We start from the raw sequence: 21,400 nt of genomic DNA on the forward strand, positions 1-21,400 counted from the left end.
TATTTTATTTAATAAGAATATATACCCAAACCGGTGTATTACTGAGCACACAGGCTAAGTGTCATACTATGTACATTAAGATAGTTGGACTGGTGCTGGTAGTAGAGATGATAATAAAACGCACTGTCCACTCCAGTGGTCTGTATGAGCATGGCATAACGAGAGAGTGTTCATAGGGCTTTGTGTGTGTGTGTCCCTATCCAGGACCCTGCCCATTCACGCATGGCCATAACAATAGTTAAGGATGGACAGTTTGAAATACTTTCATTTAATCTAAATAAGAAAAGGTTACTCGTCTCAGTATTCTAATAGGTCTTAAGTAAATTAAAAATTAGTCCACTTTCATATTTGGGGTGTAGAATCACAAAGTGATCACTACACTAGATAGTTTGGTTTACTTTCAATTGCAATTATGAATTGTGCTACACAGATATCCAAACTTTGCATTTTCGAATTAAAATTACTGATATTTCATTAATTTTAAGTCGCTATAGGAATTCCATTATTTACACTTCTACATGTTGTGCACATTAATTGCATCATTTCCATTGAAGGTACTGGAAACGTTTGGTAATTACTCAAAGTAATATTAGCATAAAACCTTTTATGGAGAGCGTGTCACATGGGGTGTTTAAACCTTTGATAACGACCAGTCTTTTTAAGCGGTTGTGAGCAGATACTCAGCGGTATGTCTTGGTGGAAGACGTTTCTTGCTAATTAAGGACAATGCGGGCACTGTCGGTGAGTTTGCCGCGCTGTGTGTGAAAGGAAAACGGAACCGGAAACTGTCGGACATAGGTGTCTGATCAGTCATAACACGGACGTCGTACATGTACGTACAGTGCTCAAGCACGTCGGAAACGGATAAGTTTTATAGAGTTTCTTACTTTATTACGCCTTTTAACCACAAAGACATTTATGAATAAGAATAGCAGAGTAGCGACTCGTGCTTCAACGGCCGTTTAAAACCTTGCAGGGTCCGTGCCGTGTGATAAAGGCCCTCGCCTTCGGCTCGGATCACACGGCAGCCGTGTGGTAGTGCATAATTTGCCGTGTGATAGTCCGACGACTATCACACGGCTTGCAGTACATAGGCGTGTGTTTTACCCACCTCGAACCCATTCAGTTGAGCATCTGTGTATCTGGAACGCGCGTACGAACGTTACGGGTACGAGGAAGATAAGTAGTCTGTTGGGGGTGTTATAAAACAAATTTTGACTGCTTTTACTCGTGCTATGGTTTAACTCCGACTCGTATTATTGTCGTAGTCGTAGTTTTAACCATAGCACTCGAAGCAGTCAATATTTGTATAATAACACGTAGAACTACCTCTAGCTACCGGGCAATCTCGGTGGTAAGACACTGCTCTACGGGGTTAGTAAATCAAACGTAATCACAGGATGGGAGCTTTTATTTTCGAAACAAGACAAATATTGAAAACATATAACTCATAAACCTTTATAACCTCATAAAGAACCTGGGAGTTATAACATCTATGGGTTCATAATTTAATTGACTTAAATGTTCCACTTGTGTGTCTACAGATCACTGCAGTTTCAAAGGAACTTTCAACAATAACGGCCGACATAACTTCAGCAAAAGCAGGTAGAAAATGGGGTTACAGGTGTAATACCGTTTTTAATAAGTTTACCGTTTAATGTTTGTATTACTGTCTGCTTACGTCATGTATTTTTGTGTTGTAAAGGATCAATCAAAATATACGAAAACATCATTATTTACCACAAGCTAGCCCCGAATAGTAGCAACTACCTTTTACATAATTCTGTCATTCTGTTTCTTGCTTAAGGATGGCGGGTGTTTGTAGTACCAGTGAATCGAATGATGTTAGTTGTAACACCCTTCAGAATTACTGCCTTTTCATTGGTTTAGAGCGCGTCACGTGATATGTCTTAGTTTTACTATAAAACACAGTGGCCTTGTGATAGTCGTTTGTCATGCAATATTAGAGAGGTTTCGCAGATATCGAACCGTACGCTTTCGCGTCAAGTGAGCTGTGTAGTTTTGTTTCGCAAAATTCTAACGAATACCCTCGAGGCTCAAGGGGGCGCTATTAACCAGATGGCTGCACCCATGGACACCGCCATTTTTTCTGAAGCATGGTGGTGTATGGCGACAGATTCCCGTTTTGAGCAACTATTCTAACTTGTGTACAACAGTTGTAAGTCACATGGAACTCAAAAAGTGATGACCTAAATGACGTATCCGTTCAGTCACGTACGAGTATCGGTGACTCTGCGAAACCTCTCCATTAGGGAGGCTTAGCTGCATGTTAAAAAACGTAAACGTAAAAAAAATTGTGTTGTTTCTAGGTGACGTCATCACTTAGGCGTTATTTATGTTTGTGCTCGCGTATGACGTCTGCACGTACCTACCTCACCTTGAACCCAATCAGATGTGCATCTTTATATCTGAAATGTGCGTTCGAACTTTACGTGTACGGGGATGATAAATAGTCCCTTGGGGTGTTATAAAACAAATATGGACTGCTTTTACTCGTGGTATGGTTAAAATCCGACTTCCTCGGTGATCCCCAGACCGTTCCATTTGCAATCGGCTGCACCTCGGGAAAATGAAACGCTCCGGGGGTCACCTCGGGAGTCGTAGTTTAACCAGAGCACTCGAAGCAGTCAGAATTCGATACTTTTGTTCATGGACGAGCGGGAGGGGAGTAGCTCATTAGTCACACGTGTATATTTCAAACGTCTTGAGTATGATGTCAGATGCTTAAGAGCAAATAATGTCGGTGGTGTTTTTCGAACTCACTATTACATACTTTAAAAGAAAAAAATCTATACCGTATCGAATCAGACAGCCTTTTGAAAACTTAATTACCAATTTGTAGGTTGTACTGTGGCCAGCATTTACAAGATCCAAATCTTTTCCATTCCTATCAATCTCGTGCTCCAGTTGACACTGAAGGTCCTATAGCGGTCTGTCCCCTAGGCGCGTTCGGCTTAACCAACGACAGCAATGCTGTTACTTCTCTTCGATGGTCGACGTCACGTTGTTGGTGGGACATGGAAGATGACATATTCGTCTTAGCCAAATGCAGTGACGAGGACAAAGTAAGGAAAGTATCGGGTGACTACTTCAAAGTAGGTTCAACCAAAGTCACGTGTACGGCGTGGGATTCAGCTGGTAACACTGGACAGTGTACATTCCAAGCCAATGTCACAGGTTTGTAACTATTATTATTCCTTGTAGTTGAAAAACTCACACGTTCAATCTACCTTGGTTCGGACCAAATGCTTTGAAGCACACCTTTCATAGTGGGTGAACTAACATAACACGTGAGAGCGTGTCTCCAGAAACTGACCAGTATTGACCATATCGTATCTAAGTGCAACAAATAGAACGTCAACTTGCATCACTTCGTTACCAAACCCCATTGCAGAGAAGCTACAGGAACAGTTGCGACAGGCTAACCGCGGCGTTCTTAACGGATCGCACGACAGCGGGAACTTAGCGTTTATAAACCACTTTATACACCAAACACAATAATTGCCAAAAATAAAAGCGCAAAACATCAGAGCAATGTTAAAAGTGACTTATTTTGTTCAATTTATGGAAGAAGTGTTTCATTTGATTATTTTTTTAACCAGTTTGCAACATGACTCGCTTGGGTATGGAAAGCGGCGCCATAGCCGACCATCAGATTACTGCAAAGAACGTCTTGAACGACGACTACGCGAACTACGGACCAGCACTAGCTAGGTTGAACAGTAAGGGTAAGTATATCCTTTTCAAAAAAGAATCCTAGACCAAACTACGATAGTATACAAATATTGAGTGGCTGAACGTGGAATGGGAGGAATATTACCGCAAGGTAAAATTTGGACTCTTCCATTTCACACGGCGAAGCCGAGTGAAATGGACGAGTCCAAATTTTACTTCCATTCCACAAATATTCCTTCCATTCCACAAATTAAAGCCACTCAATATTTGTTTTGGTTAACTGACATTTAGATCCTTGTCACTTAATCTATACTATTAAAAGCGTAACCTGCGCCATCTTGGATTGAAAATTAGAAGGTCCAGTGGTATGGCATCCTTGTGGAATCCAACACGGTTGTTTGTGTGGAATTCAATACGTTTGTGTGGTTTCAGACGTCGGGTTACAAGTCTGCAAAACCCGGATCCAAACTCGCACTTACAAGTCATGTGATTGGAGGAAGTTTGGGCGGCGACCGTGCGTCAACCACTGGTCGATGTTGTTACCAGACTTCCTAGAAATCTTTCTGACAGGCGACTCATTCGACAGTGTTTCGCAGATGGTGCTTCGGATTGGTTCATTCATTGCCCCTTGACCGCCCACCCGCCATTCGATCCGCCCTTTTTGGTCAGGTTACTTTCGTGTTGTACTAAGCATGGTTCTCCGGATTGGTTCATTCATTGCCGCGCAGGGTCGAAAGGGTCGAAGAGGCTGGGTGCCAGGACAAAACCGAAACCAATCTCACGAATTTGACCGAATTTGCATTGAATGGATGAAGTACCGTAGATTGATGTTTCGCAGGCGACCATGTGTCAACCACTGGTCGACGTTGTTATCAGACTTCCTAGAAATCCTTCTGCGGGTGACTCATTTGTTGAAAAGATTAAATGGAGAATATTTATAAAAAAGCATTCACTTCCAAACGGCATGAGAATTATCATGATGAACAAGGATGAGATCAAACGGAAGCTTAATAATTTGGAAACATTGGGTAGGGCCGGCTATAGGTTGGAAGGTGTCTAAAGGGAACTTAACAATTAATAACATTTTGGGGGTGGGGGGGGGGCCTTACACAAAGAGCCATTCTGGTCAGTGTATTGTGAGTGGTGTGTTGTCTGGTTTGAGACAGGCCACCTGTTGCTTGGGGAAGAAGGTCGCCGTGGGACCACTTTAGGTTGACAGTGGGTGGCGACCTTGGACCTTTTGCCAGTAAACTCAAATGGGTACATGAATACCGTTTTAGAATACGGTCTGTTCATGGAGGTATAATGTTGCAGTTTCAGAGCTTAACCATGGAGGTAGAATTGTGAAACCATTCCTTACTCTATGGTGAAACTTATACACGTACGTCAAAGGCTGTTTTGAAGCTGTAAAAAAGAACTTTGCTTTGCATTTGGTCAAAGTTGTTAAGCAAAACGACATAAAGTTTCCTTTTGAATAAGTCCATTCACAAAATTGGTTAGAGCAGTGTGTCGGTCAGGTCTCAGAATGTACATTTTGCCAAATCCATTTTGAAGCCTAATTTAGCCATCGGCCCGTCGGGTTGGTTACTGATGGAGATAATATTAACAAAAGAGACCTCGTGCGGCTGAATGGGGTACATTTTTAAGAGTTTGTCTATTGACCCAAACTGGACGTAACAAACCCTAAACATGACTTGACATGCTTTCTGAAAGTGAAATAAGTTAGAGAAAATTAAGGAGTGGGGACGAGTTTATCGTTTTTATTTAGTTTGTACGATATAGGGTTCCAGAGATATGGGATGTATGGAGGTTTGTTCCTAGAGCAGCGTGAATAGGAACGCGGTCAGAAATTGTGTCGTTTGTCGTTCAAATTTCGCGAGATGCAATAAGCCCAAAGTGACAATAAAACCAAGTCTCACGCATTAGGCGTGAGACTCACGCATTTGGGCTCTGTCTCACGCTCACACGCACATCAACCATTATTGGGGGGGGGGGGATCGGGAAAAAAAATTAACGACATTTTTTGTACAAACAGAGCGCAAATTTGCAGATTGCGCACGCTTTTGCTCATCCAGTAGGTTCAGCTAAAATTCGGCAGAGCGCAAAACGCTTATTGCGCACAAGTTTGTTCCGATTCTTTTAGCAAATTCGTTGAAATGCGCTCCACTAGCGAAGACACAACAGGCAGAAGAAGTGAGCGATTGATTTTGGACATCATTTTTAGTCTATTTTGTTTCAAGTTTGGAAGGATATAATCTGACACAATCGAACCTCCACATTAACCATCAACATCTCCTGTGTACCTCAAGTGAGTTTTAATTATTCTGAGGAGGTTTTTGGTGCATTTTGAAACACTTTTTGTCCACAATTAAGTTTCACATTGTTTTATTTATAAAAAAAATTAAAAAAAGGTTGGGCGGCGATTTAAAAAAAGGCGTTCTTAAACTGGCAATTTTTTTCCGGGGGGATGGGGGTTGAGCTTTGAAAAATCTCACACATAGCTAGCCTCTGGACTTGGCATCTCTGCCTGCAAAACACTTTTTGACGTTCACGTTAAGTGCTCCCGTTATACATGCAGCCTATTGACCAGAAAGTTTACAAGACCAATTCAGATGAGAATAAACTAAAAAGAGGCCTACGCTCTTACCGCCCCCGCCCCCCCCCCCCCCCGAAAATACAGTAGATAAATTAGATTTGTGGCACACAGCATGTTCCAAAAACTCGCTTTACTTATAGTGCTGTAGCAACGCTATGTATCGTGGGACGTAAAAATGTCATTTTTGACGATGTTTTTTAAAAAGGAAATGCAAGCATTATGAATGTGTATTGAGTGTGTAGAGAAAGTTTTGGTAGTGTAGTACAAAAGAAACTTTAGTTATTGCTGGCTAACGGTCAGTTTCACCTATCAACGCTGATTTGAAAAACGTGTAACGTTAGGGAGGCCCAACATATTAGACCCCTATAAGGATCACGGGGGAGCCTTATAGTTTCTAGATGCATAAGGTACGTCGTCTAACCCAAAACGAGGTGGGTACAGCCACTGCAAGTAGTGGTGGACGTGCGAAATAGCTTCATTTCGGGTTAGAATTATGACGCCATGCATAAATATTGAGAGAGGCGTATAACACCCTCACCCACATTTCAAAATATTTGTGTAAAGGATTTTTATATCCTAGCGGGGTGCCGCGCGAAGCGCGGCATTCCTGCTAGTGTATTTTAAAAGTATAACGTTGTGTAAAATCACACAAACTTACTGACAACCAAAAGTCATATAGCGCCGCGTAGCGGCAACAATGCACAAATCGGATCACAACCTTTTGCACAGGTGCTGCTTTGCACAGGTGCTCCTTTGCTGTACTGCTAAAAAACATTGGGAACAAGGATGATCCTAACTGTTGAATGGGAAATGCTATTCCCCATGGATGAATAGGTCTTTTTGATCGCCGGTGCGGATGGGAGTAACAATGAATGTCACGTGAAGTAAGTTCCACCAATCAAATGACATGGATCTGTATGTCATTTATATAATCTTAAATAACGCAAGTATCAACAATCCTCTTGGTATTTTTTTGCCAATTGTTATCAATTATAAATTTGCCTAATAACATTAACAAACGAGTACATCTTTTATGTCGTCCGAATAGTTGCACGAAAATAAGGGCATAACATTGTGCGTTAACCACCAAGGTATTTAAATCTATATGATTAAAATCTTACAACCGAGAATTTTTTATCCGCATGGGCTAGGCAGACAACGGTCACATTTCCAAAACTAAATTAAACTTGTTCATATGTTTCATTCCTATTTATCAGGTACTTTTGTCCCCTTCCCATAAATCTTGTGTAAGGCCAAGTAAAAATAACCGGATGATCGTCCGGGTTTTTGCAAAAAGAGGAGTATGAGGGATTTTTATTTTTTATTTTATTATTTCTGTCAAAGTTGGCCGCAAGGCATTTTATTTCAAACTGGCCACAAATCCTTCAGTGTAACGTTAACACTTACTTTTAGATTTTTTTTTTTGATAACGAAATGTAAAATGAAAAACAATAAAACAGAATATGAGGTGTTTTTTATTTGGTGTTGCAAGATTATTTTGTTGATGTTTTGTGATTGTGCTTTTGCTACTGTTTAGAATAATACGAGTGTATCGAGGATGCTTTACACATTTAGAGAGTTAACAAAAAACTATTGGTTTAACAGGTTCCTGGTGTGGGGTTGTGCAAACTCAAGCATGGATTCAAGTGGATTTCGGTCGCACTGTGGACCTCTACGCCCTGATCATCCAGGAGCGTTACCAAACCGACGACCGCGTAACGTATGTTGAACTGACGTACAGTAATGATGGAAACACATGGCTGGGCATGACAGAAAAGGACGGGTCAAGAAAGGTAATAACAAAAATTAAGTTGTTTGAAATTTTTGAAAGGATTAGTAGTAGGTGAAAATGGCGGCTAAAAGTGGGTATGTTTATTTTTAAACCTGTATAGAAAACCCCCCCGAAGAATTATTGACAAAATGTATATATTTACAACAACGCATGACTTAACAATGATGGGAATTATTTTCACTAGAGACGTTTTTTAATCATTATTATTAATCCAGATCTATAGTTCATACCCAAGGCAATCTGATGGTAGTGGCGTGTGGGTCTTTGTCCAAACCACATCACAGAGAATGATCCGATCAAGATTCATCCGCCTACGACCCACAATGACAAGAGGACCAAATCTCTGCATGCGATTTGAACTCATCAGCTGCAACTAAAAACAAACACGGCAATACTTTATACATCTATAGTATTGATCTTTAGTTAATCTTAATTTTAAAGGAACGCGCTGCCTTGGATAGGACAAGTTGGTCTATAAAAAGCGTTTGTAACCGTTTTGTAACCGTTTGTTATGCGTATGGTTGGAAAGATGTTTTAAAAGTAGAATACAATGCTCCACACATACTTGCCTTGAAGTTGCATGGTTTTCCTTTTACTTTTCGAACTAACACGGTCGGCCATTTATCATAAATGGCCGACCGTGTTATAGTCGACGAGGTAAGAGGAAAACCATGCAGTTTCGAGTGATGCTTGTGTGGATCACTATATTCTACTTTTAAAATATCTTTCTAATCATATACATTTTATAACAAACGGTTACAAACGCTTTGCAAAAACCAACTCGACCGATCCAAAGGCAACGTGTTCCTTTAAGATGCTTGTGTTTTTGGAAAGTCACAATGAATTTTGAAACTATAGTATAGGCCTATTCATTGGCATATCTGTAAGTTTTTTTGTGGTGAACATAAGCACCTATCAAATTATCACTTTTTAACCTTTGGGTGCCAAGTTAACAAATTCAAACTCATCATGCCATCTGGCGAAGACATCATAGGTTTGTGTAATTGCCCCCAGGCTTATGGATAATTTTAAGAAATATGTGCAAAGGGTGGGTGGGGGGGGGGGGGGGGGTCATCGATGAAATTGATCAAAGAGGCAACTCTGTGTAACTTGCTTTTCACGTGCTATTTACCTAGATCCGAAAGGGATTTTCAAATGTTATGAATCCTTTATTAAATTTGTTGCAGTAGTAAACAAAAACGGATTGTTTGTAGCAGAACCATGGAAATTGTAGGGTAAAAACAAAAACCAATGTTGATCAAACTCATTTTGTATGTACGCGATATTCGTAATGACCGTGTAAGTACACGATACATTTGGATTTATGGTACGTACCTAAAACATGTGTTCAGATTTATCGTGTACGATCAAAATCATGTATCGGTTACGTATACGAACGGTTGTTAGACTTATCGGGTTAAATTTATGCAATTGAAGATCTTTCTTGAAATTGCGGCTTGGACTCTGTCGATTTTTTCTCGCTTTTGGGCCAAACCCAAGCAATACTTTCGAAAAGAGCCCTAGCTATCTAGCCATAGCCAGTTACGTTCAATGATTATTCTATACAAATTATTCCTTGGCCACATTGTTTTCACACACATATGAGTCACCAGTTTTATCATTGTTTTGATTCTTAAGAAATTTATTTGTTTCAATATTTAAAATTAACGATGATGTTTTTACTACTAGTTTAATGAAACAGGTCTATATCCGAGAACACCAGCAACACAAAAAGCCCTCGTTGAAACATTACGCGACAATCTAAATGTTCACTATGCTTTTAAAGGCAGTGGACACATTTGGTAATTACTCAAGGAAATTGTAAGCATAAAACCTAAGTTGGTAACGAGTAATGGGGAGAGGATGAAAGTTTAAAACATTGTGGGAAACGGCTCCCTCAAAAATGACGTAGTTTTCGAGAAATAAGTAAAAATAAAGCATCTGAAAGCACACAACTTCGTGTACCCATGGAGATCCTACCTCCATGGTGTACCAAGGTATTTTTCTTTTATTATCATCTCGCAACTTTATCTCACAGGTTTGTTATTTTATGTATAGAGATATACCAAGTGAGAAGACTGGTCTTTGACAATCACCAAAAGTGTCCAGTGTCTTTAATCGATAAAATGTTTATTCTAGCGCTCACTTAGGAGAAGTTAAGCGTGATCAGTATCAACAATATAGGAGAAAGACAACTAGATTTGAATTGGGTGACCAATGGTGCTAATCTGATTCCTATGACGACAGCATCCTATTTCTCCTCTGAGTCCATTTGAAACCCCTTTAAGATTTCATCATTCAAACACCTTTTATATTACATAGGATTTTAGGCATTACATGGTGGATATCAATATATATTTGGTTTGCGGTAACACCATGTGTACTTGCCATGTAAAGAACTGTCCTGCTTTTTAACTAATATCAGGGCGGATGGTATAGAAACAGGCTGGGACTAATTCAGCTTATAGGATCGTAATTAAATGTACTACCGCGGAGTCGACTAGCTTGCTCAACTATCTTCTCCGCAGTATTAAAATAAAGCAAGACAGTCATCTAAGAACAGACTCTACCTGGCAAGTAGATACACACATTACAAGGTGTAACCGCAAACCAAATATATACCCTTTATATTGCTTTACAGAACAATGGCTAAACCACATTTCCAGAAATAATCCGATTTGCTGTCCCGTAGAGATTTTCTACCACTTGTTATACTTTATTCTGGATCCCTGTTATTGATGCACTACTCAACCAAAGAGGGACTGACTGATTCTGTCAGTGGTTCCTAATAACCATGTTTTCACTCACACAATTTTTTTTAAATAATAATAATAATATTTAATTGAACTCACATCACATAAATTACCAGATCACATTGCCATCCGGCTTTTTCGTTTCATAAATGTATTAGTTATCTTACTTGTAATGTGCTCACTGAAATAAACAAACCTAAGCGACCTCTGGTTTCTGACACATATATGTTGTTAGTATGTGGTTTTGTTTGTTTGATTTTTGTTCGTTTGTTCGTTTGTTTGTTCCAGTGTATACTCAGGTACTACATGAAATCAGTTTTCTGGAAAAATGTATTCTCTAATACAAATTATAGAGTCACATTCGTTTTACTGAAATGATAGAAGCTACTTGCATGAAACTAAGTCTGGTTCTTTGAGATCTGGATTAATTAAGGCTTTGTAGCATTACATTTGCTAATAAAGTATTTTAATACACATTTAGGGGGACAGACTTTAGTAATTAGTTTCCAAGTAGAATATTTTCAGTTAAAAGTATAAATGCATGCGACCTAGCTTAACTCGAATGATAAGATTATGTATGTAGAAGCTACTGATAGGTAATGCAGTAATGCGAACACTAAGCTCAACATCACTTTGTCACCATCTCAGCAGTGGATACGCGATTTATCAAAAAATTGCTTTCTGTGGAGCATGTAGCTTTTACCGCCCAAAATGTTCCAGGATGAAAAAGGGTTGGGTCACAAGTTTCTTGTCACAAACGTTTATTGCACATTTCCCCACTCACAATAAAACAAAAGCCATTGTGGTTGAGAGGTTTACTAGAACTCTTAAAACTAAAATGTGGAACCCCTTCACGACCAAAAACGCCACGCCTACATGGCTGTTTTACCAAAAGCCTAAAATTGCTAATTTCACAGAAGCATAAAGGGAACGCCGGCAACTGTCACCCCTGCAAACTCCGAAGAGGTATAGCACCCGCTGTAACGATGGTGTACGACGCCCCAAATAGTCAAAGCTCCATGACCACCTTGAAGATTTACATTTTTTGTGTTTAATTCGTCTATATGTCACAAGCCGTCTTAAACGCGCAGCAACAATAAATTTTACGGGCTGTTTGCCTACCCAAAGTGACGACAGAAAAACTCACACGGTAGAATTGTAAGTACAATTAAATAAATTTAATAAATGAACAATGCATAAAGAATAAACGTATACATGATCAATTATGTTTCATCCCTCACAACCCCCATAAATCAAGGCTACATTACTGATGTTGGACCCCGTAGTATTTTTTACGGCCAAGTATATTAATAACACAAGGCTTTAACAAAACAATTGGTCACACAATAGAAAGGAAATGCACTTGTCTTTGTTCTTGTTATAACCAAAACACAATCATAAAAGTATTGGCTCGGCAGACCCGTTAATTGTTGGTTATACCCAGTATATTAAGGATACAAGGCTTAACCAAAACCTCGGTCCCACAACAAATAATGTAAGCACAGTAATAATTATAAATTACTGAAATACTATCACCACCGAATCTTAGTTATAGTTCATTTCGGTATTCAGTTCATCTTAATCCAAAAGATACTTGCGAGGTTCGCTGTCTGTCCTCAAATTATCACACAACACATGTATAGCACACAGCCACAGTTCACAGGGTGGTGGTAGCCCGACTACTCGTTCGCATCTAGCGCCCTCAACGGTAGTGGCTCCAAGGAGTGTCCTCTGTCTCAGTCAACCCGATTACCAATCCCCACTTAAAAGCCGTCTAAGAAAAGAGAACAAGAATATACCATACCCAGTTACTTAGCCCTAGCTTTATAAACACCTACAATCTTGTGAAAAACACTATGTTCATCCTCAGAAAATAAATGCAGCATAACTTATATTCAAAATGCCAAATCCATTGGTCTACATGCAACTATATTAAATCATAACCTTATGTACATAATAACACAATGAAATAAATCAACTTACGGTTTCTCATCCGTAGACGATCGCAGAAGCAAAACCGGCACAAAACTTGGGCAAAATCAAACCCACATCACGTGGCAATACAAAATGCTGACCGGCTTCTCAGTCGACTGTCACAAGGCTTCTGTCCCCTTGCAAAACACACATTCCCACACTCCACTCTTACACCCTACTAGTACCCCCATATTACATAATACCAGAAAAGAGGGGTTAATGACCTGTGAAACCACGGCTAAAGTACCAAATAAAAGCAACAGGTTACAAGGAGTAGTGAACAATCTATCCACTAGTGTAGACACTCTGATCTAAGAGAGGGGTATAAGAAACTCTATCGATAATTAGTATACGAATAGGAGGTCATTGTCACACTATGTATGTACAATAAAAGTTTAAACAAACATTTGTTTTGCAAGTACACGATCTAATAAGTAACGGTTTAACATTATGTGAACCATGACTGGTTGTTGATCCTAGCGTGTATAAATATGTAGAGGCGCGGATAAATTATCGTACGTGCATATTGTAATCAAATAGTACAAATAAGTCGTATAATTAAGAGGTGTAATTAAACGGACACTAATAATAATTACTTAATGAACGAATTAATGAATTAATGAATGAATTACAAGGGCATTGTTCCACGTTGTTTACAATATTGTGATTTCCACAATGGCTACGTTAAGTCAATTTTCAAATTCAACCACTATTCAACATGACATCAGCGTAGACACTGGACGTTGAAGCAGCAATAAATGCGAACATTCAGACAATGTACAGTATTGGTTTCCCTGTTGTTTCTACGTCAGGGGTTTAACGTTATTTAAATTTGCAAAACCAATTAATATTCAAAGCAACTTCATTGTCAAGTACCACTTACCAAAGGCAAACGGACCGTTGCGACCATTGTCCTTAAAGCCATTGGACACTTTCAGTACAGAAAAACAAAGTTCACCGATTTACAAATAACTTACAGAGTTTACAGAAGGTAATGGTGACAGACTTCTCTTGAAATATTATTCCATGAAAAGCTTTACTTTTTGAGGAAACATTAAAACAATATAAATTCTTGATCGAGAATTGCGGATTTATTTTAAACACATGTCATGACACGGCGGAACGTGCGGAAACAAAGGTGGGTTTTCCCGTTATTTTCTCCCGACTCCGATGACCGATGAGCCTAAATTTTCACTGGTTTGTTATTTTATATATAAGTTGTGATACACGGAGTGTGGGCATTGGACAATACTGTTTACCGAAAGTGTCCAATGACTTTAAAGACCGTTTGGTCCTTATAATCTAATTAGTTCGATGTTTAGTTCATGAACATTAAATGTGTACTTGTGGCAATATTTCGAAGACAATAGAACCACTTCGGTTTCGATTGAAAGAAAGATTTCATATAGTTGAACTCTTAGTGTGAAAAGCCTCTCGTTGCAAAGAGCCATCAAAGCAGACAACTCTTTATTAGAGTAAAACGGATACTCTCAACGAGATTTAGAGTTAAATTCGTTCGACTTTCACTCAAAACGAGTGACAAAGACTGGCTTTCATTCTCTGAAGAGAGTGGGTCTTGGTCTAGTATACATTTATTTTGATGTTTGGTCTGAGCTCTAAGGGTTCTCAAGACCTTTGCATGAATTATTTTCCCACCGTGAGAACAGCGCGCCGTGTCACCCGCTAGCTCTGCGCAAGCTTATTCTCAGTTTTATTTCCAGCCTCCGCGAAGGTCGTGAAAATCTTTTATCAGGGTGTTTTTGTGTGTGTTATTGTTTTGTAAAGGCTTCCCGACAGAGCCAATCAGCAACCTAGTTTGCACCTTTTCAATGAAATATAATTCAAGATTCGCCATGTAATTTGAACAGCTAGTTATAAAACCTGTACACGACGTTGTTGTGAATGGTGCTGTACAGAACACTACCATTTACAGTTACTTAGCATTACCTATTGATCTTCACCACTTGAAAGCCTTGCTAATTCCTAAGACGACATAATAAATCCCTTCTAAGACCAGTTGGATACCTTTTAATATGATACTGGAACGGTGCTTCAGAAATTATCCGCTGTACCCCGTTGAGACATGGATTTCAACACTACTGTATGTATATCACCAACCCCCGATATTATACTTTGGTCCCCGGAAACAGAGAGAGCCATCAGCCCCCCCCCCCCCCCCCTCCGCCGAAACATTTCCCTACCCGCCCCACCCCATAAAATGTCATGTCTGGGTGCGCCACTGTCTATATTGAAACCCATTTCTCCTGTGCAAACTCCACGCCCACCCCATAAAATGCCATGTCTGGGTGCGCCATTGTATGAACCCTCATTCTCATGTGCAAACTTTATGCTAATAACTGTCACATTATTACTGAAAAAGTGGTGTCGTATATTTATGTTTGGTCCATAGTCATCAACTTCGAATCAATGCTTGACAAGGGAGATTGTGGACATCCTGTGAACCATATCCAGCTGATATTAAAGTTTAGTCCGGTATAGAAGCTTTCCAGCCAATATGCGTATGTTGAGAGATACAACAAGTGAGAAACCTGGTCTTTCACAATTACCAGCTTAGTGTACCTTCCCTTTAAAGCGTTTTGGGGCGTAAAGGAAAAACGCAACAAGTGCAAAGCCTTATTGTTAGCATTCCATTTTTTTTTTCACAACAAAGTATATGTAAGGAGAGCTGAATAAGGGCCGATCTGTCCATGGTAGATATGTTTTGTTGTAAGCCAACAAGTTGAGTCTTATGTATTCTTTATAAAAAACGGAAACATAAATTCACATTCATAGATTTTGTTCAAATGTTAAACATTTTTTGCCATCTCTTTCTAGAAGCATTTCGTAACAATGATCACAGGTAAGAAAACACTCTGAAAAAAGATTCTGTCCATAGCAACTCAATATTATGGCACCAGACTACTTGTCCATCCAGTCTCAGCTCGGTTTTATGAACATAGAGAAAACACAAATTCTGCGAACTAAAATACCAAATTGCGATATTTGAACTCGGATATTCAACATGGTCCGTGTGTATAGATTAACCGTTACATCATTTTGGTAATAACTTAAAACAGTAAAAACACCAAGGATCGTATAATAGCGATATACGGTAAGGATCTTTGGTACACAATACTAGGCTGACATAATTCAAATCGGTGTCTTGTTCGACAGTGACAAGAAAGTCTTGAAACACTAAATAAGCTCGAACCAAACCATCAACTGTTATCCCCTAAAAAATCAAGTTATAGGAACACGTTGCCTTGGATCGGTCGAGTTGGTATTTGAAAAGCGTTTGTAACCGTTTTTTTATAAATTGCATAGGGTTAGAAAGATGTTGGAAAAGTAGAATACAATGATCTACACAAATTTGCTTCGAAATTGCGTTGTTTTCGTTTTACTTTGGGAACTAACACAGTCGGCCATTTGTGGGAGTCACAAATTTGACTCTCATAAATGGCCGACCGTGTTTGTCGACGAGGTAAAATGAAAACCACACAATTTCGAGGCATATTTGTGTGGATCATTGTATTCTACTTTTAAAACCTCTTTCTAACCATATGCATTTCATAACAAACGGTTTCAAACGCTTTTTATAGACCAACTCGTCCGATCCAAGGCAACGTGTTCCTTTAAGCCAAGAGCAATTGCCACAGAACAACATAGGTCTAACTAACAGCAGCAATATTCCACGATTCGAAGAGTAATGGCACAATAATTGTCGCTGATAATACACCGTATAATAGGACACCAGGATCGAGTTTAATTCTCACTGCATTAAGTATTCATATCGCCCAAATATTGTGACCACGAACATGTCTATTTATACCGATTCTAATTTGTTTCCTATCAACGGAACACAAGGCTAGCACAATTTAAAGAAAGCAAAAACAAATTTTCTTTTCGCAATCAAGAGCGCACAGATAAGTTGTATGTGGTGCTGCCCACAGTAGGTATTGAATGTCTGTGGTTCTGCCCCAGTTCAGTCTAGCGCCCCCTTGTAGTTGCTTATAAAAGGGATCGTAACACAGACGTCTGACAGTCGGCATTACATTCTCCTCAAACAACAATTCGTACGTTTTATTTTGTCTTAAAGAGTGACTTATTGGTTCTTGACGTTGGAGTAACGATGAATATTGATTTGTTTTGCAAAATGTAAATAATGTTGATCCCCTGACGTAGAACCAACATGGAATCCAGTACGTTGTTTCAAAAATGGGTGAAGTATGAGTCATTCAGAAAACTGGCATCATGACCATAATTAACGTAAATTTCACGGTTTGTAAACTACCCCTTCAAGGCACAATCTACAAAACTTCCACAATGAAACTAACGGCACTTTACCAGGCACCCTAGCTGTCAGCTAAAGTGCCGTACATTTTACGGATATTGTTTGCAGTGTTTCGTTGAATCAGTTGTTCTTATTTAACAAAAGGCTCTCTGCAATAAGCACAACCAGTGATGCGAGACAAACACACCCCATCATGACAAAAGCCAAGTCGTAGCTTCCAGTCCGGTCGTGTATCAAACCTTTATGTGAAAGATAAAATAAAATAAGTTATAATGAGCACTTATTATCTCCTCGTTGTTTCTATAACTGTCCTTAAAGGCAATGGACACTATTGGTAATTATTTTAATTAATTATTAGCACAACTTGGTAACGAGTAATGGTCAGAGGTTGCTATTATAAAACATTGTGAGAAACGGCTCCCTCTGAAGTGACGTAGTTTTCGAGAAAGAAGTAAATTTCCACGAATTTGATTGCGAGACCTCAGATTTAAAACTTGAGGTCTCGAAAATCAAACATCTGAAAGCACATAACTTCGTGTGACAAGGCTGTTTTTGTTTTATATTATTATCTTATATGCCTGAGAAAGTTTCTGGCCTATGGTTTTTCTCAGATTCAAATCTTTTAGTGAGAATTTACTTGTTTCTCAGAAACTACGATACTTCAGAGAGAATTGTTTTTCACAATGTTGTAATCTATCAATAGCTGTTATTTGCTCGTTACCAAATAAGTTGTTATGTTACTTGTATATATTTTGAACCAAATGTGTCCAGTCCCTTCAAAGCGTGCCTTAAAATTAATCAATACAAAAAAATGTTGTTAAAAAGACTTTATTACCTGGGAAAAACCCGCTGCAAGAGATAACAATTCCAGTCACCATTTCCATCCAACCGAATGCACACGTGAGTAACTCTGGGCCAATCAACTCCCTTATGTAGACGTCATTCAATGAAGTTATTCCACCATTAGAAAAATCATAAATTGCCACATTCACTATCGCTAGCCAGTATGAGTTCACCAACGGATCGGTCAATAAACTTATGGAACACAAGGCGAGTAGTATTGTCATGAGAGCTCGTAACTTTAAGACACCTCTGTCAACGAGGGGACCAGTCAATAACTTCGCAGTTAACTTTGCCACTCCTGCAGCTATGCAAAATACAATAGCATCTTCAGCACTGAAACCTTTACTGAGTATGTGATCGACGTAATATACACTCCATAACGTATGTAACAATCTGTTGGATATGGCTATGACAGTTGGGATCCAGAAAGTTTTCTGCAAACAGACGGAGATACCAAAACTACGTTTTATCTTCATTAGAACTTCTTCCAAAAGTTGTATTCTAGAACTTGACTCGTTGTCTCTTCGTAATTTTGATTTCGAATCTTCACAAGAAGGAATTTGTTGGTAGGATTCTTGGTTCTGCTTTTCTGCTAATGGATGTCGGAGAAGAGCGCCGCATACGGCAAGATGTAAACCAAATCCACCAAGCAAAAGCATAGCTCCACGCCACCCGTAGGTATCAAGAAGTAATTGGACTAAAGGAGCCATAAGAATCAATCCCAATGGACTCCCTATCTGTCCAATACCATTGGCCGTAGCATAGTTAGTCATGAAACAACGACCAATCAACGATTTCGACAATATGTAAGCAAAACTTATCCCAGGTCCTGTGAAATAAAAGAAGAATGACATATTGAGAATAAAACACTATAAAACCCTACCCGAAAAAGGGGATACATGATTTGTTTTCTTCTTCAAAGCATTAGCCGCAACTATGCTGCAATACAAGGATGGTATAGTTGAATTCATACTTGAGTAAATAATGTATTCATTGCTAATATTACCGAATCCAAGAGCTAATATTACGGCGAGTTGAACGATACTTGTTGCGAAGGAGGCAGCAATCACAGATCCCCCAACCATGAAACCACTCGCTACGATCACAGCTCTAGTTCCAAATATAGATTCAAGTGGTGCTGCAAAGACACCTGCAGTTATGTAATAAAAACAAACAAAACTGTTTCTATTCTGTGTTACTTTCCCGGCCCTTTTCTCCCTAATTTATCGGAGATTCCACACATTTTATAACAACTATCAACGCAGCCCGAAAGAGCACCAGACGGCGTCTACTCGCAAATGTTACGGCACTGCCAATGTCAGGGAATGAGGAACGGGCTGTTAGAGGTATCTGCATGGAACATGAAAATGGAGATAAGAAGGAAACCACTCAGCTGGGGAAGTCGTGGCGATTTTTTGTTATGCAAGTCGCCAGACACCCAAGGCCTGAAAGCCACTTCAAGGTGTGGGCTACAATTGTTTTTTTTTCCAGAGGCCGTTGCTACCTACTCCTAAGGCTGAAACAGGGTTACCCCTTTTACAGTCCATACGGTGAAACAAATAGCTCAGATTGTGCTAAAAGCATAAAACTTGGCAGACATGATCAACACAACATTCTAAACATTCAGGGTTGGAGCCTATATGAATTGTCAATAGCGTAGCAATGGTTGTCATCTTACCTTTTTTCCATAGCAACCAACACTACAATCCCCACAGGCAAATTATATTAAAACATTTCAAGTTTTTTTTTCTTTACCCATCCTGCTTGTGTTAACATCTATGCGTACTCAGATGGCTGTTTTGGAATATATGTTACTAAGCAACTAAATATTTCAAGTTTTGTTCCTTTTTGATAAAAGTTACGACAACTTCAAAGACTATTGTACCCAAATTTGTCTTCTCTGTAGACCATTATGCAGAGTGAAGTAGAAGAAACATTCTAACAAATATGAGATAAATAAGGGAATCAATGTTTGGTGAGGAGGTTTTCAACTAGTGGTTAAAACCCAACGAGGCCTGGTTCTTGATAATTTTACCGAGGCGAAGTCGAGGTAAAGAACCAGGCCTCGGCGGGTTTAAACCACTAGTTTAAAACCGTTTCAACATACTTTGATTCCCATTCATAAGAACCTTTTCGGTAAAAGAAGATCAACACTTTTTGGTCAAAAGACTTTTAAAAAATGCACAAATTATAATTTTCAATGATTTCTTTTAACACAACACCCCTCCAGCTATGAAACGGTAAGGCCTTCGGGTAAACAACTCCTTATAATGGAATGCTGTGCGCGTCGCGCGTATCGCGTGATGTGACACAACTGTTTCAGCCGTTGCTCTCGACCAATAGGAATGAAGAAACTGTCTTTAAGCACATGCGCAAGCTCGTGTGTCACGCCCATGTTTCACACTTTTTACTGGTCATTAACAAAGGTTTACACACACCCACGCGACGCGCTCCCCACCAATAGGAATAGCGAAACTGTCTGAGGTATTTATGGTTCTGTTTATCCATTCCCTGGCAGCAAAACAATTTCTTTTTCTTTTTCTGGTGAGACACATACAGTTTTGTTTTGTCTCCTGGTGACACTGATCGTCTTCGAAACATGTCTACTGATACATTATTGTATGGGTTGAAACCAAAATTATTACACAGAAGACCAACATCCGATCCAGACTGACCATAACATATGAGCCGATGAAATATTAACTGACAAGATCAATCATACATTGGTTTTCTTATAAAAGGTTATACAAATAATTCTAACCAGTTAGGTAGATGGAGCCACTGACTATCACCATCAACCAGCCCGTCAGCCACGCCTCGGTTGTAAATTGCTCCGTAAGAGTCGGCAGCATTATGCCTTGACCTTTAATAATTCCAATCCACATGAACATTGAAACGAGAAGACATATGACGGCGAACCAGCTTCCACGGGGATTGCCATCGTCGGACATGATTATACTACAAATGAACATCCACTTCAAACTAGACAAAATGGTTGGAATGGGAGACACACTGAATCGGTGTATGGGTAACAAACAAAATTATTCCACACAACACCATTAATTTATTTTTTATTTCGTTCTAAAACGTTTACCTACCTTTATTATTATTTTATTGATTTATTGAGGGTTTTTTTGAAATAGAAATTATTATTATTATTTTTTTTAAATAATTTACTTAATGGATTACTGCTGTATTCTTTCTTGTTTCTATATCATGGACAATTACACTTTATTGTAATGTACTTTTTTTATTGCAAAGTAACTTAATTAAAATTTAATTATTTGATTTATTAGTGTTTGCATTTATGTGTTTGCACTTTTATTTGTTCCAAATAGTGGAGACAGTCCGCCCCCCCCCCCTCCATCGCATAAGTTCAAAGTAATTTACAGAATAGTTTTTGCGTATGCTAACAGACAGTTGCTGGCAGTCTAATCCAGAAAACTGTATCTGTA

The 21,400-nt window shown here is 39.1% G+C and overlaps 1 protein-coding gene across 1 annotated transcript; it reads right to left on the minus strand.

Moving 5' to 3' along the window:
- Positions 1-16,454: 16,454 nt before the first annotated feature.
- On the minus strand, positions 16,455-20,896 carry LOC139945398 (monocarboxylate transporter 12-like). Its single transcript, XM_071942746.1, has 4 exons — positions 20,707-20,896; positions 18,952-19,095; positions 17,938-18,774; positions 16,455-17,341 (listed from the first exon to the last, which is right to left on the minus strand). Exons 1-4 carry the CDS (start codon positions 20,894-20,896, stop codon positions 17,223-17,225), a joined length of 1,290 nt encoding a protein of 429 aa, XP_071798847.1. The 3' UTR covers positions 16,455-17,222.
- Between the last annotated feature and the right edge of the window lie 504 nt (positions 20,897-21,400).

The sequence above is a fragment of the Asterias amurensis genome, chromosome 12 (genome assembly GCF_032118995.1).
Source record: "Asterias amurensis chromosome 12, ASM3211899v1".
In the NCBI taxonomy this organism is placed as follows: Eukaryota; Metazoa; Echinodermata; class Asteroidea; order Forcipulatida; family Asteriidae; genus Asterias; species Asterias amurensis.

What these genes read in the sequence shown, in the direction of transcription:
- LOC139945398 (XM_071942746.1), bottom strand. Translation starts at nt 20,896, where the DNA reads ATGTCCGACGATGGCAATCCCCGTGGAAGCTGGTTCGCCGTCATATGT. An exon ending in TGGCTCCATCTACCTAACTG is followed by an intron (nt 19,096 to 20,706) that starts GTTAGAATTATT and finishes ACATAACTGCAG; the next exon opens with GTGTCTTTGCAGCACCACTT. An exon ending in AATATTAGCTCTTGGATTCG is followed by an intron (nt 18,775 to 18,951) that starts GTAATATTAGCA and finishes TTTATTTCACAG; the next exon opens with GACCTGGGATAAGTTTTGCT.